Source organism: Malania oleifera, chromosome 8 (genome assembly GCF_029873635.1).
Source record: "Malania oleifera isolate guangnan ecotype guangnan chromosome 8, ASM2987363v1, whole genome shotgun sequence".
Lineage (NCBI taxonomy): Eukaryota > Viridiplantae > Streptophyta > Magnoliopsida > Santalales > Ximeniaceae > Malania > Malania oleifera.
In genome coordinates this window covers 34967824-34995361 of record NC_080424.1, presented here as the reverse complement: position 1 = coordinate 34995361, position 27538 = coordinate 34967824, and the positions used below count along the sequence as shown (strand labels likewise).

Here is a 27538-nt window from a genome sequence, read left to right as displayed (position 1 = left end):
CAAAGGAGAACCCAACTACACTACCACAAATCTATGGCACCAATATGAATTCAAGGTTTGTCATAGGACCTTGAAGAATCGAAAGGGAGATTACAACTCAAAATTGAACAAAACAAAGAATTGAAAACTAATCAAAATGGCTCTAATCGGCACTCAAGGTCTGTTATTAATCAAGGAGGAGCCAAGAGGGAACCCTAATCACCTATTTGAAGTTTGATTTTATACCCAAAAGGGTTTACACACGATCAAATTAAAATCAGGAAAGTTTTGTCCAAAATCTCACACAGCAAATTTCTAAACTTGATGAAAGTTAACCTAGTCGCACCTTGGACTTCTCATGGTCGCACCGTGGTCAAGCCAATCTGGAAAATCTTCTTGTTCAGTTGTTGGCTTCCTCGACCTGGTCGCACCTTCAACATCTCTTGGTCGTGCTTTGGTTGAGGTATTTTGTGATTCTTCAATTAATCAACACTTTGGAGTCTTCATTTCATGCTGGTCGCTCCTTGTGACTGCTTGGTCGCACCACTTGGTTGAACATGATCATGTTGCGTTGGATGGTACACGACCTTGGAGACCTGGTCGAGCATTTGGTTGAACCTTGTGCTTCCCAATTGCTTCCTTGGATTCTTGCATTGCTTAACTCCTTAGTTTAAGCTCCAATTTCCTGAAACATGAAACAAACAACGTGTAACTCTGAACTATGATAAAAAGGGATAATTACAATGAAAATGAGAATAAAACATAAGTAAAGGGGGGCCTAAAATAGCACATTTTAGGAACACATCACACTCATAGCACTGCCCATTGCCAGCGCCAGTCCTAGCTGCTGCATGTACTCACCTGGTGCTAGAGTGTGTGCTGCCCTTTTTTGTTCTTTAATTTTATTTATTTTTCTTTTTTTACTTTGTTTTTCTACCAGCACAGCACATCCACCTTCATAGAACTGCCACAACAACACTATTTTGCTGTCCCCCTAATTTTTAATTCTTAGCTCTCCTATTTTCATTCCTAGCCTTCCCTCCTCTCGGGTCCCAACTCCTCTTGCATATGCTAGCCAAATTTCCTCTCCAACTCAGCCACTTGGTTGCTATATTTTATCTCCAAAAATACCCTACAAAAATTAATCAACTCATTAATTTAAGGGCAAAAAATGGAATAATGGTTCTAGGGGTAGGAGTCACTTGTGTTTTTTATTATTTCAAGGGCTACAATTTAAATATTCCTAAGTGCAAAATATGAGCTCTTATCAATTTAGCTCAATTGTTAAAATCATATGCATAATTAGGCTCTTAAACCATTTTTCAATAACCAATTAACACACTTAGATACTTAATTATGTAATTTTGACACTTAATCATACCCTCTAACTAACGTTTTACTAGTATCTAGTAAAAAGAACAACTAAGAGAGAAGAACTCTTGACTTTCATCCATCCTTACTGAAGTCAAAGATCTATGACATAGACTAGATATTATCATCAAAATGGGTATTGAAACTAAAACCGATCAGATTAAAGCTCTTGTAAAAACTCATGGCATATTCAATACTCAAGTAGGATAAATGTGTAGAAGATTGCATCTCACAAAGTACAGCAAGTGTGTGACTGGATTACCAAGGTTGACTGTCACATTCTATTGGATCTTTCCCAATACCAAAAACTTGTCAAGAAGAATCACAAGTGATTTTACTCTACTTCAAAACCATTACCATGGCAGCTTTCACGCTAATATGCTATCACACTTTAAAAGACCTTTTTTTTTCTTCATCAATTTAGCACAAGCCTTATTCATTTTGTTGAAAGCCTCAGTGATAGGTAGCCTTTTCCAAAGCTCACAATGATTTTTCTTGATCTCTGCCTTATCCCTTTTCTCAATTTTTTTTCATATATTTATATATATATATATATATTTATTTATTTATAGCCATTAACGTATGGTTCATTAGAGTTCTTGTTAGCTGCAACATTGGGCTTGACTTAGTGAAATAGAAAGGCAACCAAGGCATTTCACTTGTGCACAATCAAGTATAGCAATCAGCAACTTAAACATGCATTTCCCTTTCCTAAGTGACTGAGTATGACATAAACTTCTATGTTGAGCTAAAACCCGAACCAATTGGAGTTACTGCAACCCATAATTCCCACACTCCTTTCACAAGAATAAAGAATTGAAAATAGACAATGTGGAATTTATCCAAGAATTTTCATGAAGGTGAACATTGAGAACTCAATCAAACTAGAGGGACACATAGAAACCACCTAGCATGCAAAGGAACAAGAAGACTCTCCACTACCGAACTTAAAGTGAGCATTGCCTTCAATGATTAAAATAAAAACAAGAGAGTGATAATAAGAGGAGTAAAGGGGTACTTGGGTAGAGAAGTAAAGGACAAAAAATGAAACTAAAATAAAATGTACCTGCAAAACTAAAAATAAAACAAGATAATGCAAAATAAACTAAAATGAAGGAAAAGTAAAACATCATGGTATAGCTGGAGGATCGGGAACCAGCAAATGGATGGTGGTATCCTCTAGTGAAAAGTTGTGAAGAAAAGGTTTGAGCCATTAGCCATTTACCTTAAAAATATGACCGTTGTGTGGATTAAGGATTTCAGTAGCCCCATGAGGAAACACCGTTTGAACAATATAAGGATCACTCCATTTGGATTGAAGTTTACCTGTGAACACATGGAGCCTTGAGTTATAGAGGAGAACCTTTTGATTGGGGAGGAAACTCTTCCTCAGAATTTTCTTATCATGGAAAGCCTTAGTTTTCTCCTTGTAGAGTTTGGCATTGTCATAGGCATAACATCTCAACTCCTCTAATTCATTCAGTTTCAATTTCCTTAAAACATCATATTCATCAATAGCAAAATTAAAGTGCTTGACAACCCAATAAGCCTTGTGTTCTACCTCAATAAGGAGGTGACATGCCTTACCGTAAATCAACTGATAAAAGGACATACCCAGGATAGTCTTAAAAGTTGTCCTATAAGGCCATAAATTGTCAGAAAGCCACAAAGACAAATCTTTCCTATTTGGGTTGACTGTGTTCTCAAGAATGACTTTGAATTCGCGGTTGGCCAACTTAGCTTCACCATTGGTTTGGGGATGATAAGGAGTTGAAATTTTGCGACGGACCTCATATTTTTTCATTAAGGCAGCAAACATTTATTACAAAAGTGAGATCCTCCATCACTAATTAAACTCTTGGCATCCCAAACCGATTGAAAATGTTATCTTCCGAAAATTTCAACACCATATGATAATCATTGGTCCAACATGGTATTGCCTCAACCCATTTGGAAACGTAGTCCACAACAAGAAGGATGTAAAGATAACCAAAGGAAGATAGAAAAGGGCCCATAAAATCAATCCCCTAACAATAAAAAATTTCTAATGCTAAAATGGGTTGTAGGGGCATCATGTTTGTATGGGTAATTCCACCTAACTTTTGGCATGGTTCACATGCTTTACAAAAATTATAAGCATCCTTCAACTTGTGGGGACAATAGTAACCACATGGAAGATTTTAGCCACCGTTTTCTTAGCTGAAAAGTGGCCTCCAAACACACTAGCATGAAAAAAATTTAATATGTATGGAATATCATAATTAGGTATACACCTGCTCAAAATTTGATCAGAGCAATATTTGAATAAATATGGGTCATCATAAAAGAAAGATCTGACCTCGAATTTTAAATTTTTGATGCCTTGAGGGCTCCAATGTGGTGGGGTATGTCTTGTTACCAAGAAATTGACAATATCAGCAAATCAAGGCAAAGAATCAACATCTAGAAGTTGTTCATCAGGAAAAGAATCTGAAACAGAAATATAATGTTTAGAATTTTCAACAATGAGTCGAGATAAGTGGTCAACAACCACATTCTCCACTTGATGATGATATTAAATTCCTGCAACAACGAAATCCATCTAATTAGCCAAGTTTTGGCATCCTTTTTAGTGAGCAAATACTTAAGGGATGCATGGTTAGTGAATAAAACAACTGGAGAGCCTAAAATGTAAGCTCTAAATTTTTCCAAAGCAAAAACAATTGCTAGCAACTCTTTCTCAATGGTGGAATAATTTTTTTGAACTGCATAAAGTGTATTGCTTACATAGTAAATCACAAATGGAAGTTTTTCTCTTTGCTGACCAAGAACAACACCTATAGAAAAATCACTAGCATCACACATGATCTCAAAAGGTAATGACCAATCAGGTGGTTGAATTATAGGTGCAATGACCAACATGGATTTGAGTTGCTCAAAAGCAACTTGACATGCATCAATCCAAGTAAAAACACAATCCTTAGCTAACAACTCACACAAAGGTCTCGATATGAAACTAAAGTTCTTGGTAAAACACATATAGAAATCGGCATGTCCTAAAAATGATTTAATATCCTTGACAGTTTTTGGATACGTAGAGTTGATATTAGATCAATTTTGGACTTTTCAACTTCAATGCCTTGAGCTGAAATGATGTGCCCAAGAACAATACCTTGCTGCACCATAAAATGACATTTTTCCCAATTTAAAAGCAGGTTTTTCTCTTCACATTAAGAAAAAATAGAGGTGAGGTTAGTAAGGCATGCATCAAAAGAATCACCATACAATGAAAAATCATCCATAAACACTTCCAATATATGCTCAATCATGTCACTAAAAATGCTCAATATGCATCGTTGAAATGTGGTAGGTGCATTACAAAGTCCAAAGGGCATTCTCCTAAATGCAAAAGTTCCAAAAGGGCGAGTGAAAGTACTTTTTTCTTGATCTTCAGAGGCTATTTCAATTTGATAATATCCCCAAAAACCATCAAGAAAACAATAAAAGCATGGCCCGCAACTCTTTCCAAAGTTTGGTCTAAAAATGGTAATGAAAAATGCTTCTTTCTTGTGACAACATTTAGCTTCCTAATATCAATGCACATGCACCATCTTGTGGTGGTTTTAGTTAGGATTAACTTATCTTTTTCATTTTTCATGATTGTAATCCCAGATTTCTTAAGAACTACTTGAGTAGGACTTACCCATTAACTGTCTAAGATGGGATAGATGATATGTCACGAACCCAAAAACTCTGCTATATTTTTTCCACATAATAATAATAATAATAACAATAACTCTGATACAATAAAACATAAACCAAATCAACCTAGACCCCAAGGGAAACCGGGGATATACCTGTCCATACATACATGACAACTATGCAGTGAAAACCAAAATATCCTTAACCTTATATACAATACTAGAGTTTTAATGTAACCAAAAATACAAATATACATCCCAAAAAGGACCATAAATATCCTAAGGTCAGATCCCAAAATCCATCCTAATCTCAAACCAACTACTTTCCCTTCAACTAGGGTAGCACTAACAGCCTCCTCTATCTCGGAGCTCGCTCCACTCGTCTGTCTAAGTTTCCTGAAATGTTTGTATTGGTGGGATTAGACACCTCTTAGTAAGGGAGATAGACTAAAATCAGTGTGTGGCAACATGAGTATTATTGTATTATAACATATACAGTACATATTAAACTGTATCTGATAAGTAAGGAAAATCTGTACATAATTTAACTACATTTAATAATCAGGTAAAACTATTCTGTATAAATCTGAATAAATCATATTTCCATAAAACATACTGTGTCATACTAGATTTCTGTATACATATAAATCATCTGCTATATCTGTATAATACTGAAATCATACCCTGGAAGGATAGCTAGTTGGTTTCATCTATTAACCCCACATGACTGGGTTGTGCGACCTGTAGGCGGGACCTAACAATGGTTGGCCCACCACGCTAAGCCAAAACTGATAAATCTGTAAGTACGATTGGCCTGCCTAGCCTGGTCCAGACTACCAGGGGGACACACTACTCTTCTCTGGGCTCAATCGACTATCGATCTCCCACACTCTATCTGAGTTGTGTGGTAGCAATACCTGATCTGAATAGCTACGGTACCGTGCTCTGAATCTAAACTAAGCCATCCGAGGTTATGCTATCATATAATATATTTCATAATACTGTTATATAAATATTTCATAATTCTGTATAACATTTGTAATGATAATATTTCCTGAATAAATGTTATAACATATCTAGTCACAACATTTGGGCCGACTGAAATATTATGGCATCTGCGCCGGCTGAAATATCATGGCATCTGTGCCGGCTGAATATCACAGCATCTGCGCCGGCTGAATATCACGACATTTGCACCAATTGAATATCACAATATAGTGAAAATATAATTTCTATTCCTTTTATAGTTTTTTTTTTTCTAAAAATTGTCGTCAAATCATGTTTGTTCTGTGAAATCATACATATTCTGACATATCATTATTCACAGTAAAATTTATACTCATGCCACACATAAGCGAGTACTACACTATGATATATTAACTGGCCGGGAAAAACATATTTTACTGACAAAATAGTATTAAATCTGTTTTCAAGGTTTACTCAGTTCAATGCCAATATTCCAAAAAAAAAACTATACTAAACCATATATAAATTTCTGAATCAAATTCTATATATTCAATAATTAATTTTTATGAAAATACCTGACTTAATCTATCCCCTTACTTGTTTCCTGAGAAGCCTATTGAAAAACCCTAAACCACGCCTGTGTCGTTTAGAACTCCAAACCCTGAATTTGCATTATCCCTAGTTCAATCAACTTAATCCCAAAATATTTATCATCTAACACATTCCCTAGGTCCACATATCCCAAATAATCATTTAAACCCTAAAATAACTTACTAACCCTGATTTTGGAGTGGTGTCCAAGGACTCCAAATCAACAATCCGTTCTGATTAAGTTGTAGAGAATCTCCCCACGAACCCCGTAGTGGCTTCTGATCGTCAAAATGGGATGAAAAGAAGTCAAAATCGAAGGAAGAAGGGGGAGGAACCGAAGGTTAGAGAGAGAGAGTGAAGAGGAAATGAATTTTCTCGCTGAAATATGATTTTAACATATATATAGACCGCTGGTCACAAGCATTTGTTGACTAGACATGTGTACTTATCGACGAACCACAAAGGGCATTCATCGACGAAGGTAATGGGTTGGTCAATGAACCCTTAATAGCCTAAAATTATCTGCTTTCGGTATCTCCTCGTTGATGAGACACATGTATTCGTCGATGAGACCTAGAAGGACGTTCGTCGATGAAGACAATGAGTTTGTCGATGAGTCCCTGCTGATGCCCCTTTTATAATTCCTTTTTCCTTCTTTTTCTTTCTCTTTCTTTTCTTTTCCTTTATTATTTTCATTAATTAAATTTTTTCATGTCTCTACATGATACCTACATCCAAGAGTTTCAAGACTTCATTCTTTACCACCTCCTTCATTGTGGGATTCAGCCTCTTTTACATCACTCGAGTTGGTGATGAATTTTCCTCCAGAAAAAATTTGATGTGTGCAAATGGTGGGCCTTATTCCTTTGATATCAGAAACCGACCATCCAAGCGCTCCTTTATGTCGCTTGAGGACTCGTAGGAGCTGCTTGTCTTGCTTAACTGACAAAGAAGATGAGAGAGTACATGGAAAAGTGTTAGTAGGCCCAAGAAAAACATATTTCAATGTCTTAGGTTGTGGTTTCAAAACCGGAGGTTGCGGGACTTCATCTGATGGTTGTTGGTTTATGGATTGAAGTGGTAGGTCTTCAAATTTGAGTCGCCACAACGAGTCTACTTTGGTACCTTCACCAGAATTCACTACCTTAACATCAGATAGGTCAATGTTTTTTAAGGTTTCAGACAAAACATGCTTCATTTGATTCTGTTACTCTAACAAGAAAGTTCTTCATCAAGTAGAGATTCCAACATATTCACTTCCAAAAGTTATCTTAAAGCTTGGGGTTGCCTGCAAGTGTTAAACACATTTAGCTCTAATGTCATATTTTCAAAGGTGAATTTAAGGATACCACTTCGAAAATTTATCAAAACATTGGAAGTAGGCAAAAATGGCCTCCCTAAAATGATAAGTGCCTGAAAAATAGAGTGAGGAGTTAATTAAACATCCAACACCAAAAAATCAACGAGATTGTAAAACTTATCAACTTGCACTGGCACATCTTCCACAACTCCCCTAGGCTTTTTAATTGAACGATCAACCAATTGTAAGATGATGGAAGTTGGTTTCAACTCTCCTAAACCAAGTTGCTCATAAGTGTTGTAAGGAAGAAAATTCAAACTAGAACCTTAGTCTAGTAATGTTTTGCCTATTTTTGAGCTTCCTATAACACAAGTTATTGTTAGAGAACCTGGATCCTTATAGTTAGGAGGAGTGTTGGATTGAATAATGGCACTAACTTGTTCCATGAGAAATGCCTTCATTTGCACATTAAGCTTCCTCTTGACTGTACGCAAATCCTTCAAAAATTTTGCATATACTGGGATTTGCTGAATAACATCAAGAAGAGGAATGTTAATGCGAACTTGTCTAAAAATGTCTAAAATCTCAGCATGATGTTTATTTTTATGTAAAGGAATCTTTGAGGAAAAGATGCTGGAACAGTTCGGGTTTGGAGTGTTATTGTAAATAAAATCATGTTCTGTGATGCCCCAAACCTGCTTGGTGGGGCCCGGATGCCACATTAACCATTTACCTGTCAGAGCGGAAGTAATAATAATTCCACAATAATATACCAGAGTATCTACATATATACCTCTCAAAATCATCTTCCAACAACTAGTATTCATAATCATACATCTCAGAAAACATAAACAAACCTAAAAGTATACACATCCAAAAGTCTATACCCTCTCTCTCAAAAATGCTACAATAGCCCCGAGCTCTCTAAGCTCGGTCATGCGAAGGTCCTGAAAAAGATAAAATTCAACTATTGGGTGAGACACATCTCAGTAAGGATGGAATGCATTAAATCAGTATGTGGCTATCATGAGGTTTGTGCACAACATATATCTTCATCATTTTCAAATGAAACCACAATTATGAAATCATTCTCTGTTTCTAATCAAACACATGTAAGGTATTTTACCCGCCCATACAAGTAGCACTCCTTTGCTCTGATACCTTAAGCAACCTACAATCACAACTGAAACATATCAGGGCACTTACCTTACTCAGTAAGCCCTTAGGTGGATGATTTATCTCGTATTCACAACATTCATACAAATGTTTAACAGCAAAGGCTCTCGAGAATAAGGAAGTTTACCCGCACATACAAGTAGCTTCCCTCTACCTTAATACGTTATGTAGCCCACAACTACATCTGATACCTATCAGGGCACTCGCTTTTTTCAGCAAGCCTCAGGTGGAGAGTATACCTCACCCTTAATACATATAATACTATTACGTTTAACACTGATAATACTTTACTACATTACTCTGTATGTTGCTATCTTTGCATCATTTATTTTTTCATGTTCTTAACTTTCACATTTCTCTGTTTTCATATCATTCTTGTCTGCTGTTCTTATATCTTTTGTTCTGATCATATATGCTATTATCATATTATCACTGGTTAAATTAACAATTATGCGTTTAGAACTCTCTATACTGATGGAGAAATAACTGTCATGCTTCCATCCTATGACGGGTTGTGCAGCCCTAAGGCTGGACTTAATCCCGGTCGGCCCTCCAAAGTTAAATCAACCACATTCTACAGCCTGTAGGTCCGTTTGGATGTTCCCATACTGGTCTAGACTCCAAGGGGACCCTACCCTTCCTAGCACAATCGACCATTCCATCTCCACACTCTCTCTAAGACGCGTGGGTGCACTAGCGCTACCAAAAATACCCGCAACAGTCTTGTGCCTATTCTGGTCCACCGGAGTTCTCAAACCATACATTGTAATTTAACATTCTCAAACACATGTAAAATAAATCATATCACTTTTTAATTCTTAATACATTTCCAGCTTTTCCTGCATTTTATACATATATCATAGTTCAATACAGAAACTTCATTTTACTTATGTTACACAATTTAACAACATATTTCATATGTTTACTGTAAAATAAGTCAACCCACATTCATCATTAATATATTGAAAATATACATTTAATTTCTTACACAATTATCTAGAAAATCTGTCATTTTAACTTCCCATTTTAGCAAATAATATCTAGTAGCACAACCCTAGGCTCAAAAATTTACAATTCAAACAGTCGGCTTTTCAGAATTCACGTGAAAATCATATACATATACACATAAAATTTTCATTTTTCATCGGTTATTTCCTTAAAAATACTGGTTTAATATATTTCCCTTACCTGATTTCCTAAAACTACACTAGTAGGGACCCCAAAACAATGCATGCGGCGCTTACCCAAATCCTGATTCAATAACCCTAATTTAATCAAATCAACCATAAATAAAATACTATTTTAACATTTAGTAAGCCCATAAATTTCAAATAACATTTAAACTCCCGAAAATAACTAATTTTCTTAATTCCCTAAATCACACTCTCGCTTTGGAGTGGGGCCTAGGAACCCCAAATTAAAAATTTGTTCCTTCCAAAATAATGAAGATCGAGATTAGAACCCCGTGGTGGTGCCCGATCGTTGATTTAACTGAAGATTTAAGGAGAAATTGAGAAAAGAGAGGGAGTATACCTTTTCCCAGGAGTGGTGCCTACGCCGCTCCTATGACAAATCCGCTTCTGTAGGAATGTCGGTGGCGGAGATAAGAACCCAACGCATTTAACCATGTTTTTTCTTTATCCTTGAGAGAAAAAGGAAACAACTTCAATCTAATCACTCCTCAATACAATTTTGATCCAAAAATGTAGAACATACTTCCTCAAGTTCCCTAAGGTGCAAATAGGGATTTTCGGACTCCATCCCATGAAAATGTGGTAGTAACGGTATCGTGCTAGGTTTGAAATTGAAATTATAAGCATTCAAAGGTGTAATGATGCATGATGGAGTGGTGGTCCTAACAAGATTCAAATATTCTCTAAGTGTTCTATTCGGATAACCCCCTGCATGTTTTCTTTTCCAGCTATGATGCTACAAGTTTTAGATGAATGTTCATATGCTGAATCAAGTGATACTTATGCTAAATCAAATGATAAATTGCAAGTGTCAAAATCAAGGTTTGCAATGTATTGATTTCGAACCAAACAACCTGAACTATTTCGAAACCAACCAGACATAAACAACAACAGAAATTCTATAGAATGAAAAGAACACCAACTAAAAATAGAAAAGAAAAAAAAAAGAAAAACAAAGAAAAATGGGATTAGATGTCATCAAATCTGTGAAGAGGTTCATAATATTAACACTTCAACTTCTTTTTCAAAAAAAATAATACCTCATAAAACACCAATTGTCCCTGGTAACAATGCCAAAAACTTGATTAGCTAATGATTTTGACTTTCAAGCGCAGAAGCTGTCAAAGTAAGACAAGGGTGAGTCTCAATATTGAATTCAAGGGGACAATGAGAACTATGCAAGCATTATGGTCTCAGTTATAACACAAGAAATCATATTATCATTTATGGTGATAAGAAATTACAAAACAATTAGTAAGCTAAATAATTAAAGTAATGAACCAGAAAAGATAAAAATGAGGTTCAAGCACAATTAGGGCTTGAAGATGATGATGAATCTATGTATCTAAAATTACCAATAACTAAGCACTTCAAAGTAAATGTGTAGAAATTGAATTGAGCTTGTAAGAGATAATTAATCAAACACTTGAGATGCAAGTTTCACCAATTTTTGATTTGATAATGGACGTACCTCTAATTTCCTCTTCTCTCAACCATATGATTGGATAATACAATATTTAGCCCACAATTTCAGTATAATCCAAAATACTTAATAGATTGTATAACAAATTTAAGTAATGAAAGAAAACCATCAAAATCTTACTACTAGTTCAAGCATCACTTGTGTCTACATTTAATCAAGACCAAGAACCTAGAACTTCAGTATTTTCTAAATATACAATGAAATACAACCCAGAAAGTTGAGCATTAAAGCTCTATGGAAAGAAGGAAATCCAGCCCAAAATAGTCACGGGTCATTCCCTTGAATCCTAAGCTTAAAATTTAGCCTAACATGTTTAAAATCTGAATTTTTTGAAACAAATTAGCCCAGAAAAAATTCATTTACAGCAAAAAAAAGGAAGAAGAAAGATAAAGGAAGAGAAAGGGAGATTTCGGCACTGCCCTCCAAGCCAAGAACTCCCAGACCAAGAGCCTCTCCTGCGCACAGTTCCCTTGGCCGAGAGCCTCCCCTGTTGCTGTGTATATTTTTCACTTGCTCCTCCTTTTCTCCTATTCTTTTATTCTTCCCCAGTTGCGCGCGTCTCCCTTTCCAACACTGTTGGCCGACCAGCACTGCACTCACAATACTGCCCACTGCCAGCGCTAGTCCTAGCTACTGGATGTAATCCTGTGCTGCCCGAGTGTGTGCTGCCCTTTTTTGTTCATTTATTATTATTTTTTTCTTTTTCTTCTCTTCTTTTCTGCTAGCGCAACACTGCCACCTTCACAACACTGCCACAATTTAAATATTTAAGTGCAAAATGTCAGCTCTTATCAATTAAGCTTAATTACTAAAATTATATGTATAATTAGGCTCTTATTCATATTATAATAATTTATTAATACACTATTTAAGTACTTAATTATGTAATTTTGACACTTAATTCATTACACACGAAGCTTTAATGCCAATATCGATGACCATTATCACCCTCAGTAATATATCTTGTATCCACCTTACTTTACCATCATAATTAAGAAAGGGAGGATTGAGTTTCTCCACATCAAAATTCATTTTCTTTAAAATATTAATGAGTGTGTAGAGTGCGTGGTGCTCTTCATGAAAGAGAGCTTGCATGATCGGCAGAGAGGGGGGAGGGGAGAGATTAACTGTTTGGAGAGAGAGGGAAGAGAGTGTCTGTGTACGTGCATGGCATGCATGGAGGAAGGGTGATAGGCTACATGGCAAGAAACTGAGTTTCTAAAATAGGACTCGTTAACGAAATTCAGTTACAAAAACTCGAACTATGGTACAACTTCTTCAGACAATCTAAATTCCAAAACTGAAGTCTTAATATTTCAGGTTGTAAAAACTTAATTTTAAAAGACTTCACCATTCCAAAAAAAATAAAAATAAATTCAACATTTAAATTGATAATATATATATATATATATAACACAAAATCATTTTCAATAATTTTTTTTTTCCTTCAGTCACCTTTCCTAAAATGTCCCTTAATATACAAGTTATCCTTAACTAAAATATTTAGAAATTATGGGTATATAAGTAATTTAATAAACTAATTTTTTAAAATTAAAAAAAAAAAAATCTTTGTAGCTTCCATAATTGCTTTAGCTTCTTATTATCTAACATTTTTTTTTTCCCCTTTAACTACCTTTCTATAAAACTCCAATGCCCCTCAAATTTCACAACTTCAAAAAAGATCAACACAATGTATTTTACCTAAAAATTTCAATAGCTCGAACAAACCACTTCCCAAATTTTAAGTGTTCAAAATCTTTATAATTATTTAAACTCAAAACTTATTATTATATTTCAAATTTAATCAAAAAACAATCCAAGTCTGCATTTTTTGTGGTAACAAGTGAGAGGTGCGCATTGCTAGTTAGATATACATTTCTTTGAAACAAAAAAGGAAAAGGGTATGCCCCATCAGCTGAAATGGTTCTCTATGGAATGACTATTTTTTAGGTATTAATTCCGTCCAAAAATCTCTACTAAATTAATTGCTTTAAGAAGTTCTGTGACTGCAAATACCATGACAATAACAGAGCCCACAAAAGATGCATAACCAGACAATTGTGTTTTACCACTGCACATCCTCATCTGATACAGCTTCACTATGCAAGCAGCTTGCTACATGATTTTGGATGTTTTCTCCTAACTTGTATAACAGTAAAAAAAAAAAAACACAGTAAATCAAAGGTCGAACTTTCCTAAGCCCAAGGAAGAAAGCCTAGGTAAGGGGTTGCTTCACAATGCCTAAACAACCCTTGAATTTCGGGGCATCCATTGGGATATGGAATTGACCTGTGAAATGGATCACGACCCAGTTTCTTGAGACGTAGAGACCCTAAGCACCCATATGGGTCTGCTAGAAATTGAGCCCTCACTAATGCTTCACCTCTCATGGCTGCTTCTTTGGAAGTCGATGAAGCTGGTGTACCAGAGTAGAAAAACCTCGACTCAGGAAACCTGATTGCAGAGCGATGAAGATGCGCAAATCTCTCTTCCTTGAAATCATAACTTACAACCTGAGTCCAAATCAAAAATAAAAATTCAAGGATAAGGATAAAATTCAGCACCAAAAACAAGGGCAAAAAGCAGCTGTGCAAGAAAAAAGTATCCAACTGCGATGGTTTAGATTGAAGCAAGTCAAGGAACAATTATGCCTACTCTCCTGCAATAGGGTCGGTTGTAGTTGGTGGTCTGAATTGACCGATTGAGGCAACTAAAAGAACAAATGTGTACAAATGTGTCTACTCTCCTACCAAAGGGTTAGTTGTAGTTGTAAGACCTAAGCACAAGGTTCAATTATATTTCAACAAAGGTGCAGACAACCGACTAATAAATTCAGTTTCACACAAAGAAAACGTGCAGATCATTAAGTTCGTTTTGAAAAAAATTGTTGCAGAAAATGTCAAAGAAAATGACAGTTTATAGTCCCAAGGTCACTAGTTTCAAATTAGTTCAATGTACTTCAGCTTTTATACGGATGGTAAGTATGCTCCTAATAAAATGTGCTTACAGTTATATTGTGAGGATATGTGCCAGTAAGCTCCCGGAACCGACACACACTAAACAGAAGGTTTTCAAAGCTGTCCCTTGCATGCTCTTCAGTGAGTGCTCTCCACCTGACGTCTTCTTGCTTGCCTGTACAAACAATATCAAGGCCGAGTTCAAATTGATTGGACCATCAAAACTTTCATGCAAAGTATACATTTAAATGCATAAGAAAAAAAATGCAGTAGACAAGACAAGAATCACAATGTAATTTTCTTCTGCAGCAGCAATTAGGCACTCTAGACCATAGAAAAATGCAGAGCAGTAAAGTTTGCCAAGTTGATTAGGTTAATATAGACATTTATTTCTTTCTTTTTTATTTTTTATTTTAAACAATTTCAGTATGAAACATATAATTCAATTGGCATCATGAACAAAAAAAACCCAGCTCAGAATTCTGGTTGTAATTTAAGGCACCAATTTACAGAATGATTAAAATACCTCTTGCTATAGGAAGGAAAAAAGCAATACAATAGTCCGGTGTAGTCAATGGGTTAGCAAAGTATGGAAAAGAACAACTTTTCAGTTGAGAAAAAATTAATGATTTCAGAAACGAATGTTTTATTTTTCCCTCGTATCACTACCACAGGTCCACAACATGACCATTCGATCACCCACACTGCCTTCACAACCTTCACAGCAACTGCAACATTATTGGCAACTATATAATACCATGTCCATCAAGACGCAAGACCATGACCTCCACACCAACCTAGCAGATGCACCGACTACAGCAGTGTCATCTGTAAATGACATCCCCAGAAAAACCATCACCATTGCTCCTTACCACTATTACTGCTATCACAGTAGTTACTTACCAACATCACCACCCCTTTAGTGCTGCTATCACTACAGAAACACTTCAGGCCACCATTAACACCCCACCACCATACCCATCACTGCCACTTGCAAGACTATTTTTACTGCAATTCTAGTTGTCGCTGTTAAGTGTTGCGATCCAATTGTCTCCTCAACAAAAATATTTATACCATAAGAAATAAGGTACAAGAATTCCGTTAAACACTCCATTAAGTTAGAGCATATATATCATATGTGCCAAGCTCATTACAAATATAACTCAATCCATATAAGGCATCCGATACAAGTTATGTATCGCACTTATACCGGAGTATAGTGAAAAATGGGCAAGGATGGGCTAGGTCGTCACCCGGAAGTGACACAACGTGTCAACACCCGGTACAATGTCAAATAGTTCCCACATCATTCTAAAGATGGATGGGTAAAGAAGCTAGTTCAAGAGACTAGGATTAGATTATCAAGTTAGAAAATAGGTACACTGATAAAAGAATGAAGATAATTGATACAATGATTAGAATAAAAATCCAAAATGAGACATCTCCCAAAAAATGCCTGGAACAATCCAAAAAAGAACGATTAATAAATATCAAAAAGATAAAAGATTAACATGCCAAAATGTTCCTCCAATATCTATGTAACTTGTGGAAATTAATTCCTCTGAAAAATCCCAAACCAGTGCACCAGAGTGAGATGTCTCATTTAGGCAATGGATACATTGATCATCATCACCAGTAATCACAATATCATCCACATACACAATAAGCTGAATCTTACCAAATGGAGTATGACAATAAAAGCATACTATTGAATGCCAAACTCAAGTACTACAACATTGAATCGACCAAACCATGCCCTAGGAGATTGCTTTAAACTGTATAATGACTTCATAAGCCGACACATTAGGCCTAGTTCCACCTAAGCAATTAACCTAGGTGGTTGCTCCATATAAACCTCCTCCTAAAAACACACTTGACATCTAACTGACGCAAGGCAAATAATAGGCTGTGGCTAAAGAGATGAACAAACATAATGAAGCAAATTTGGAAACAAGGGAGACTGTGTTTGAATAGTTGAAAAAATAGACTTGAATATATCCCTTAGCAACAAGGCGAGCCTTCAATGGAGCCACGAAACCATCTAGATTGACCTTCACTGCGTACACCCAACAACAAGCAACCATAGACTTATTAGGAGGAAGAGGTACCAATGCCCGAGTATCATTATCCTGTAGCACAAGCATCTCTTATATCATTGCATTCTTCCACCCAAAATGGAACATGGCATCAAAAATAGACTTTGGAAGAGTAATAAAAAACAGACTATTAACAAAACAGTAATATGGGGGCAACAGGAAATCATAAGAAAAAAATTAAAGATTGGACGTTGGGTACAAATGAGTTTACCTTTTCAAATAGAAATAGGAGGATCAACCACTTGGGGAAATAGGATCACTTGACGAGGGAACTAGAGGCTTAGAAGTGGAAGCTAGAGGAGCCTCTCCCCCTCTTAAGTCATCATGTATTCACTTGCAAATTGGGATGATCCAAGCGACGAGAAGGACTCAAATTGAATGAAGATGTAAGAGGACTAGGTGGAGAAAATAGGTTAGGATTAGGAAGGCTAGGCAAAGGAAGGGACTCATCAAGGTCCACAAAACTCAAGGAATTAGAATAGTATAGTGTAGACTTAAAAAAAGTTGACTTCAGTAAAGACAAAGAACCAATGTTAAGTAGGGCTACAACATTAATATCCTTTTTAAGTATAGGAATAACCCAAAAAAAAAAAAATACATTTGCTAGCATGAGTATCCATCTTATCCGTTCTTGGATCTAACTAATGAACAAAAAACTCACAGCCAAATATTTGAGAAGAAAGGGAGAACAAAGGAGCGATAAGGAAGATAATTGAATATGAGATTTTACACCAAAGACAGAAGATGGCATTTTGTTGATGAGAGAGCAAGCGGTGACCAAATCATCACTCCAAAAAACATTGGGGACATTCATTTGGTGCAATTGGGTATGAAGGACTTCCAAAATATGTTTGTATTTTCGCTCTGCAACTCCATTTTGTTGCAAAATGTGGGCACAATATGACTGATAGATTATGCCAAAGTTAGTCATATAGGCAGCAAATTGAGTACTAAGGCGCTCCTTAGCATTATCACTATGAAGTATCCAAAATGGCATATCAAATTTAGTCCTTATTTGACAACATAAAGCACAAAAGGCATTAAACAATTTAGAACGGTCTTCCATTAAATACAACCAAGTCATTCTAGAGTAGTCATCGGCAAAAGTACCAAAGTACCGAAACCCCAACTTTGACATGGCATGACTAGCTGTTCTAAGTTGTCCAATGAAGGATGACCAAGGCGACAATGAATTTGATAAGGTGTGGCAACGACACTATAGGCAATTGGAGAAGAGAGCAACTTAAAGTAGTAAAGTCCACCAACCTCACATCCTATTTCAATCGTCTTCCTCATCTTTAGATCCTAAATAAGAATAAAATTAGGAAAGAAGGTTACAAGGCATTTAGTGAGTTTTTAATTTTGCTAACATGAGGTTCAAGGGGCATCTAAGAATATACAAAACAAAAGAAAGAGAGATGGGAGTAGGATTTACTGTTCCTATCCCCCTTAATTGCAATAATGTACACATCAACAAGGATAACTTGAGGTAAATTTTTAGAATGCTCGAGAGAAGAAAAGAAGTTGATGCCACATGTCATATTGTCAGTAGTAGTATAGTTGTTAACCCAGGGACTAGTGTGAGAGATACCAAATGACATACAGACAACATCTTTTCTGAGCAAAAGATGCAATGTGATAAGATGCTTGTCGGGATGCTTGATAATGCAAGAACCTTGAATACACCTTCTCTGAGACAATTATAGTGCATTGTTCACTCAAATAAACCATTGACAAGGGAAACACCACCTTAATAGACCAGAAAATCAGAAATACACAGGAACAACATGTTTTTGGAATTCACTGACTCCAACCCAACACACACAATCTTTGACAACGGGTTCAAACCACAAGAACATGGCGAATGAATCAAAAACATAGAAAATACCACCATTTCAGGCCCCAATAAACTCAATAACTATTGACAAAAAGTTGTGAGAAGCATCAAACAACCAGTCCCTAGGTGCCACAAATGAACAACCAAAAAAGGAGAGAGCTTTGGACAAAAACCAACACAAAAAACTCAGATGATATGTTATAGAGGGATTCGAGCACTGTTGGATGAATGCAGGCCTGAAACATGCCTGAAATTAGCTTCACGCATTGCAATGGAGAGTCGGCCCTCCAACCAGTGCATGAGGATACGTGGGAGAAGTTCTAGAGATAGGATTTCAGTGGGGGCAAATCGAGAATGTCTGTGAGTGACTATGGTGTTGATTTTACAAAATCTATAGTGGTGTTTGTTTTCCTGAACTGACAGTGTCGCCCAGGAAATTTCTGGTGACTGTTCTGGCTTCTGGCAGCTGCTGGCTGTTTTTTGGGGCCATAATGCTGCTGGAAATTATTCTATGATGGTAGACATGCAGTGGTTTTAGGGTTTTAGGCTTCAGTTTTGATGGTGACTTTGAGAATTAGAGTTTAGGTCTCAGGATCATTCTCTGATACCTTGTTGAATAATAAAGTAAAATGGAAGACCCAATCAAGAAGATAGGCCTCTTCCTCTATCTATAATACTTGTCAAGTACATACCAATGACCATAATACCCTCACTAACTATTATTTATTACATAACACAACACACTAATAATACTAAATGACTAAAATAACCATTAACAGTCAGAAAACTTGAATAGGATGGCATTTTTCTAAGTCTTTAGAAAACTGGAAATGGGAAATAGAACCATTTTCCAGAACTGAATAGGTTGTTATCTTCATACTAACCAGCCTTTCTTCTTCTACCAGCATTATTTCAAAAGACACAGATGCATTCCCATTCCCCACCATTATTAAAGCCAAACTTTATCAAATATCACAAAAAGAGAATTAGGAAGGTTGTTGAAGCCCAAAAAGAAACACAACCTGATCAGAGATACAATCTAGGGCAAGGGCCTCATTACCCTGGCATCATTTAAAGCCTTCAAGGAATCAGGATAAAAGACCACAAAATCCTCTTTGTTGTTACCCTGCCTCAATACATTCCCACAATGCTTTAAACATTACTACATTTCCAGCAAAAGAATTTTTTTTCACCGCAACCAGTCAATCTGTCAGGTTTAGGATTTAACAATAATTTACATTCAAATACTAACAATGAAAGAAGTTGGGTCACAATAAATAGAAAAACGATTTCAAGATGACATTCCACCAACTGCAGTTTAAAAATACATAGCTTTTAACTCTTCATTTTGGGTCTCAATGAAAAAGAAGTGAAACCTAGATTTAAAGTTTTCGAGTCCAGAGCCATTTAATAGCTCTCATGCAAACTTTTTTATGGTCTAAAACTAAACCAGATTCAATCTGACTTCTTCAAAAGAATAGACATTCAAAAATGTGTTGTGTCACAAAGGCCTACTTTCTCCTGAGTCTAAAGCTCTCTAAACTTTTATAATATCAAGAAGAGGAAATCCACATACAAAGTTGCCTACCAAAGTTTGGAAGGGACAGGATAAAGCTTCGAGCTCCACATTCAAAAGCAATGCAGCTTGTTTCTCTTTTCAAGAATAGGGAGTTTTCATTCCAATAGCAGAAAATAAATATTGATCCCAGCACTCTAGAATGATGTGGTCTTCACTCTTCAAAGCAAAAGCATCCATTAAAGACAATCCTTTCTGGACAATGATGGATCATGAGGCAAAGAACCTCAAATTTCACCTTATTATCCATCATATGAGACCCTAGTTTCTAACTCTCAATTAAAAAACACTTTCAGAGTTGCAAATCTAAATGAAGGGTTGCATATTCTATGAATTCCACAAAAATTAAGATAAGACTATTTTTATTAATGTAAGCATTTGTTCATCAAGCTTTCCAGAAGTGTTTCTAAGAGCCTAACATAGTTTACAAAAAGTAAGTCAAATAAAGGGCCAGTGCACAAAGCTCCCGCGTATGCAGGGTCCAGCGAAGGGGTGGACTATGATGGGTCTTAATACGCAGCCTTACCTTGCAGTTTTGCAAGCGGCTGTTTCCATGCCTCAAACAAGTGACCTCCAAATCACATAGCAACAATTCTACCATTGCACCAAAGCCCCCCTTCACAAAGAAAGTCAAATATTAACATAAAAATGTTTCGAAATATTTGACCTCAACATAATTAAAGCATGCCTAAAAGCAAAGTGACTTCTTTGATTGAAGGGTCAGTCAGTCAATATAAATCTACTGTAATCCATCCTAATGACTTTCAAGAATCGAAGGAAAAACTGGTCCCCAAGACGCATTAAGACCCACTTGGAAACACATAGGAGGGTGTTTGATAAAATTAAGCATTAAGTCCAGAATGCTGAATGGAGTGCTGAATTTTTTAACCAAATTCAGAGTTTGACTGAACACTGAAAAACAATCATTTGAGTTGTTTGGAAAACCACTGAATAAAAAATAAAAAATATAATACATGTAGCTGAGAATTTGAGCATGATAAAAAATGCAAGTGCATTCAAGTGGAGATCAAGTCCTCTCCCCATTCCTCCCCCACAACCATTTCACATTGGAGAGAAGACCTGTTCAATGATTCGTCCATAACATAACATGGACAACAACAACAACAACAACAACAACAACAAGCATTAAGTCCAACTAGGTGGATCAACTATAAGAATCCTTTTCCTCCAATTCACTCAATCAAGAGCGTTTTCCTCTATTAGATTAAAGGCTATCAAATCCTTCCTTACTACCTCATTTCAAGTTATTTTAGAGCTACCCCTACACCTTTTCATGTCAGAAACAATAACTAACTCACTCTTCCTCACAGGTGCTTTACTAAGCCTGCATTTCAAATGCCCAAACCATCTAAGTTGACGCTTATCTTGTTTTCAACCAGTGTTACACTTAAATTACTACGTATATGCTCATTTCTATCTTTATCTTTTAATGTTAAACCACTCATCTACCTTAACATTCGCATCTCAGCAACTTTTATTTTTCGTACATGCTTTTTAAGTTGCCCAATATTCTGAACCATAAAGCATAGTTGACCTTATAGCCATCTTATAAACTTTCCTTTCAATTTTAAGGGTATTCTACGATCACACAACACACCTAACACACTCCTCTATTTTACTTAACTTGTTTTAATTCTATGCACTACATCTTTTTCAATTTCTCCTTCCACTTGCATAATAGATCAAGATATCTAAATCTATCGGTGCAATTAATCTCTTGATTATCAAGTGTAATCTTCTCTCCATTGCTACTCCTTACATTACTAAAATTACATTTCATATATTCTATCTTATTCCTATGTATCCTAAACCCTTTAGACTCTAATGTGGTTATCCAAAATCCTAACTTAGAGTCCAATCTGCTCCTACTATCATCCATCAACACGACATCATCTGCAAACAACATACACTAAGGGATCAAATTTTGGATATTTCTAGTTAGTTTATCAATTATTAAAGTAAAAATATAAGGACTCAAAGTAGAACCTTGATGTACACCTATTGTGATTGGAAAATCTCTATTCGTATATCTCCCTTCTTTTCTAAGACCCACCAAAGAACTTCCCTAGGTACTCCATCATAAGCACTAAGGGATCATCTACAAACAACATACACTAAGGGATCTAATTTTGGATATTTCTAGTTAGTTTATCAATTATTAAAGTAAAAATATAAGGACTCAAAGTAGAACCTTGATGTACACCTATTGTGATTGGAAATCTCTATTCGTATATCTCCCTTCTTTTCTAAGACCCACCAAAGAACTTCCCTAGGTACTCTATCATAAGCTTTTTCTAGGTCAATAAAAACCATATGCAAGTCCCTCTTCTTTTCCCTAAACTTTTCCACTAAACTTCTTAAAAGATATTAGCTTCTGTTGTTGATCTCCCAGGTATAAAATCAAATTTATTTTCAGAAATCTTCATTTCTAATCTTATTCTATGTTTAATTAGCCTTTCCCTTAACTTCATCATATGACTCATAATATTAATTCCATGATAGTTATTACAATTTTGAATATTGCTTTGTTTTTATACAAAGGTGCTAACATACTTTTCCTCCATTCTTTTGGCATTTTCTTGGTTTTTATAATAGTGTTAAATAGATTAGTGAACCAAATAATTCCTTTATCCCCTAAACATTTCCAAACTTCAATTGGTATTTTTATTTGATTCTATAGATTTTTCACTTTTCATCTTTTATAATGTCATCTTAACTTCAAGGACTCTAATTTTGTGTTTAATTTCCAATTTTTAGTCTTCTCCTCATTTGTCACTTCCAAGCTCAATTTTCATTTTGGTTTTCAGTAAACAACTTATCAAAGTATCTCCTCCACCTCTTTCTCTTGTCTTATTCTCTAATTAAAGCATTACCATTCTCGTGCCTTATACATTTTACATCACCCCAATCTTTGCATTTTCTTTTTGTAGCTCTAGTAAGTTTATATATGTTTTTTTCTCCTTCTTTTGTATCTATTTTAGTACGTAAAGTATCATAAAATCTATGTTCAACTTCATTAATAATCTTTTTTGCATTTTTTTCTTACTTTTTATATTTTTCAAGATTTTCTATATTTCTGCAATTTTGGCATATTTTTACACCAATTTCTTTTTATCTTAATGGATTTTTGGACTTCTTGATCCCACCACCAACTTTCTTTACCACATAAGTATCTTCCTTTGGACTCACATAAAACCTATTTTCTATCCTTACGATAGAATTTGTCATTTTATTCCAAATAATATTTACATCAACCTTATCCCCTACTGTCCAATCACACTCTTTGTTCATTTTATCTTTGAATTTTATTATATTATCTCCCTTAAAGTTTCACCATCTAGCCCTCTTGTGTTGATTTATGCTACTCCTTCTCTTCCATTTTTTAATTTGTATATCTAATACTAAAACTCTGTGTTGTGTAGCCAAACTTTTACCTAGAATAACTTTACAATTCTTGCAAGATAGACGATCTACGTTCTTAGTTAAGAAAAAAATTCATTTGACTTTTATTATACCCACTCTTGAAGTTATTAAGTGTTTTTCTCTTTTTATAAAGCAAGTATTCAATATAACCAAAATGTAAGACATGACAAAATCTAAGATTGTATAACCGGCCTAATTTTTATCTCTATATCCATGGCCTCCATATATCCTCTCATATCCTATATTATCCTTTCCAATGTGACCATTCAAATTAGCTCCTATGAATATCGTTTCAAACATTGATATCCCTTGTAAAGACTATCCATATCTTCCCTAAATTGCCTTTTAAGATTTTTTGCTAAGCCTATTTAGGGAGCATACACACTAATGACGTTCACTATCTCTAGGCCTACAACTATACTGATTTTAATGACCCCATCCCCTTTCTTTTAACATTTGTTACATTATCTTTCAGGTCTTTGTCCACAATAATATCCACCCCGTTTTTATGTTTCTTTTTACTAGTGTACCAAAGTTTAAATTCTGATTTTTAATTTTTCTAACTTTCTCTCCTACCCATTTTGTCTCTTAAAGGCAGATTAAGTTAAATTTCCTTCTAAACATTATTTTCACTATTTCCATACTTTTTCCCATAAGATTCCCTATATTCCAAGTTGCTAATCTAATCTTAGTTTCTTATGGTAACTTATCAACCTTCTCCCTTTTATACTGACTCGATCTATTCCCTTGACCTAGGTGAATTTTGTAAGAATTCATGATATAAGATGTCAGCTACCTAACACAACCTTACTCCTTTATCAGGCTTAGGACCAGTTGTGTGTATAAAAACTTTGTGTTACACAGGTGAAGTACAAGTTTGAGTTTTTTTTTTTTCCTGAAAACTTATTTCACAAAGACAATCTTCTAAATCGCACTCTACAACTAGTAGAAACCACACACACACAATGCATTAAAAAAATTTTGAAAATTTTTGTGAAAAAACATATCGTAGATCTAGCAAGGAAAAAAACCATTGCAAAACATAACTTCCAAATAAATCAAGCACCACCCTTTCAACCAAAATTCTAAGAAAAATATAATGAATGCAGAAAAGGATTAGAACTAACAAAGTGAATGAGATTTCGGTTATTGCAAATCAAAGCCCATGGTGCTTGCCATCCATTGCAGATCTGCGGAGAACAAACTCATAAATTTGATAAAAAGAAATTCATAGATCTCTTGATGGTTGCCACTGATCAAGGTTGTCACAGATTATGAGGTGCGAGAGAGAGAGAGAGAGAGGAACAGCTGCATCAAATCTCTCTCTCTCATAACAACATTAAGCAACATGTTTGTTGCTGACCAAATAGGAGGTATTCAAAGTCCATTCAAATATCCCACCAAACAGGTCCAACCTCTTAATTTAAAATCCATTAAGTGAACCAGCTCTATTTAGAGCCTATTCAGCGCAAACAAACGCCCCCCATACACTAGTTTTTTCAAACAAAACTTTCAAGCTTGAATGGCCAGCAAGTGCAGAAATGGTACTCCACTGTTTTACTTCAACTGATGTCGAGTTCATGACAGACCACAAAAAAATCTTATAACTTGGAAATAAGGAACTCCTAACTAGAGGTTTGCTAGGGTATGCGGTCAGGGAGACAACAGTTGCATCCAATGTTGACTTAAATGTATCAGATATGGCCCTAAATTTAGAATGGAGATAGTATATACATATAATAAATGCACACAAATTCACATGTGACCTAGTGTTTGAAGGGCAATAACCATGGGAAGTAAAATGAAATGAATTATGTAATAAAGTGACTACATTGGAATAGGATCCATAGCCAAAATGCAAAACACAGTTATCTCTAATGTGTTTTTAATCAAATAGGGTCTATAAAAGGTCTCCAGACTGGTGTTTGAGTCCAGGTCAAATAAGTGATGTGTGGCCAAGTGCCCAATAATGCAATCATCAAAAGAGAGAAGTGTTCACATACCACAGGAGATTATACTGTCCTAATGAAATAACTATCCATCTCTAATACATAGATAAGCAAGAAAAAATCCAAAACATGCATGCATAAATGTAAATTAAATAATTTCTATTCAAAACAAGGCATTCCAAAACACCAACGAAAGAAGGAAAACGCTAGAACTCACCAAACCATCCTTTCGAGTCAGCAACAACCCAATAACTCTGTGCCTCGCTTCGAGGACCAGCATCTTTCCGAGTTTCTCCCCCACTAAACAACAGTAAAGCTCTATCATCTTTAGCTGCGATTTCAACTCCCTCCTGTATATGAGTTAAGAAAGTTACAGCTTGGCCCGGATGCTTCTGATAAGACTCCAGAAACCACGAATCCTCATTTTCAGCCTTCCCACAACTACTTGTATACACTGAATGCCCTGCAACCATTACAAGATTCCGAAGCTTCGAAAAAGGATAACCATCTGAACCCGTATCTAAATTTTGATAATTAGTCAGCATCCGAAACCGGCTCTCATACACAGAGAGAACAATGAGAATTGAGACCCCAAATGACAAGGAAACGAAGAAGACAAGAAGTGGATGCAATTTGTAGTAATAGATAAGACGATTTCCAAAAGATTTCAGCATTTTGGTAAGACCAGGTGGAGAATTTTTCCGCTTTCTCGCTCTTTTAGAGGTTCCAGATTCTAAATCAAAGTCGCCTCGAGGATAAGCATGGAAAGACTTAGGACTCCCTTTCCCTGATCCGAATGGATAGTTAATCATGTTATCATGATAGGAAGAATCCAGCCAATGGATTGAGAAAGGGAGGTAACTGAAGCATACCCAGATGGAAATTTAGCCAGAAATCAATCCGATCTATGGAGTCACTTGTCTTGGCGACTCTTTACATTTGTGAGCACCGATGAATGCACAAAATCAATCTTCATCTAGATTTAAAAACTACCGATGAATGCACAAAATTTCTCATTCTTCACCCTCTAAACTTCAGTTTTATGAAATTTACAACAACAAATACATAATAATCTGGCACAAATCGCACCACAAGTAGGCGAAATGTTAGCAGCCCACCCAGCGTTGACGGAAGAAGACCCAGGCTCACGGAATCACAGGGGTTCCTTAACAACTGGAAATTCTTTACAGGCACTGCCTCTTCTCTTCTAAAGTCAATGTTTTCTAATTTGTATTTCGCGGGTTTGGAAATTTTGAGGAACGAAAACAAATTCGAAGGAAAGGAGAAAAAATGACGGGAAAAATGATGGAACTGCTTCGATTTTATATGATGAATTTTATTTGTGAAAGGGGAATAAATAAAATAAAAGAGAACAAAATTTATTTTTTACATTTGCATTAAATATTATTAAAAATAAAAAAAATAGTATGATTCAAAAAATTTTAAATCAATTTTACTAGCATGTCAAATTGGATTTTTATTTATTAATTTATTATATAATTTAATTTAACAATTTTCTTCACAGAAAGGAAAATAAAGGAAATTAAATAAGTAGTGTTTAATTTGATTATAATAAATGGTGAATCTTTAAATAAATTTACACATATTTTATCATTTAATAAATTGTAATGGTGTCATAAATGCATGAAAATAAATTAATTAAAATTGTAAGTGATTAAAATTAAGTACAAAATATGTTAAGCTTATAAATTTAGTTATAGTAATATATCATCAATCTAGTAAAAATATTTGAAGTATATTAAGATCATTAAAATATTTATAATTCTTTCAACTTAATAAATATATTTTCCTATAAAATTTAATTTTTTAACTTATTCAAAAATAATTTTTTAATCAAAATAATTATCAAATTTATTATAGCAAAACATGCCCCATTAAGTAATGAAGGTAGTTTTAGTTTTATCTTCTTCTCCCATCAT

The 27538-nt window shown here is 35.3% G+C and overlaps 1 protein-coding gene across 1 annotated transcript; it reads right to left on the bottom strand.

Moving 5' to 3' along the window:
• LOC131162353 (uncharacterized protein C57A10.07) lies at positions 1 to 26926 on the bottom strand. Its single transcript, XM_058118728.1, has 7 exons — positions 25816 to 26926; positions 14747 to 14871; positions 11297 to 14252; positions 10597 to 10705; positions 3689 to 3819; positions 2576 to 2676; positions 1 to 664 (listed from the first exon to the last, which is right to left on the bottom strand). Exons 1-3 carry the CDS (start codon positions 26408 to 26410, stop codon positions 13935 to 13937), a joined length of 1038 nt encoding a protein of 345 aa, XP_057974711.1. The 5' UTR covers positions 26411 to 26926; the 3' UTR covers positions 1 to 664; positions 2576 to 2676; positions 3689 to 3819; positions 10597 to 10705; positions 11297 to 13934.
• Between the last annotated feature and the right edge of the window lie 612 nt (positions 26927 to 27538).

Excerpts from the sequence above, each read along its gene's own strand:
- LOC131162353 (XM_058118728.1), bottom strand. The coding sequence starts at position 26,410 with ATGATTAACTATCCATTCGGATCAGGGAAAGGGAGTCCTAAGTCTTTC. Across the intron at positions 14,872-25,815 it reads TGACTCGAAAGGATGGTTTG|GCAAGCAAGAAGACGTCAGG; the intron begins GTGAGTTCTAGC and ends TTGTTTGTACAG. Across the intron at positions 14,253-14,746 it reads CATATCCTCACAATATAACT|GTTGTAAGTTATGATTTCAA; the intron begins GTAAGCACATTT and ends ATTTGGACTCAG.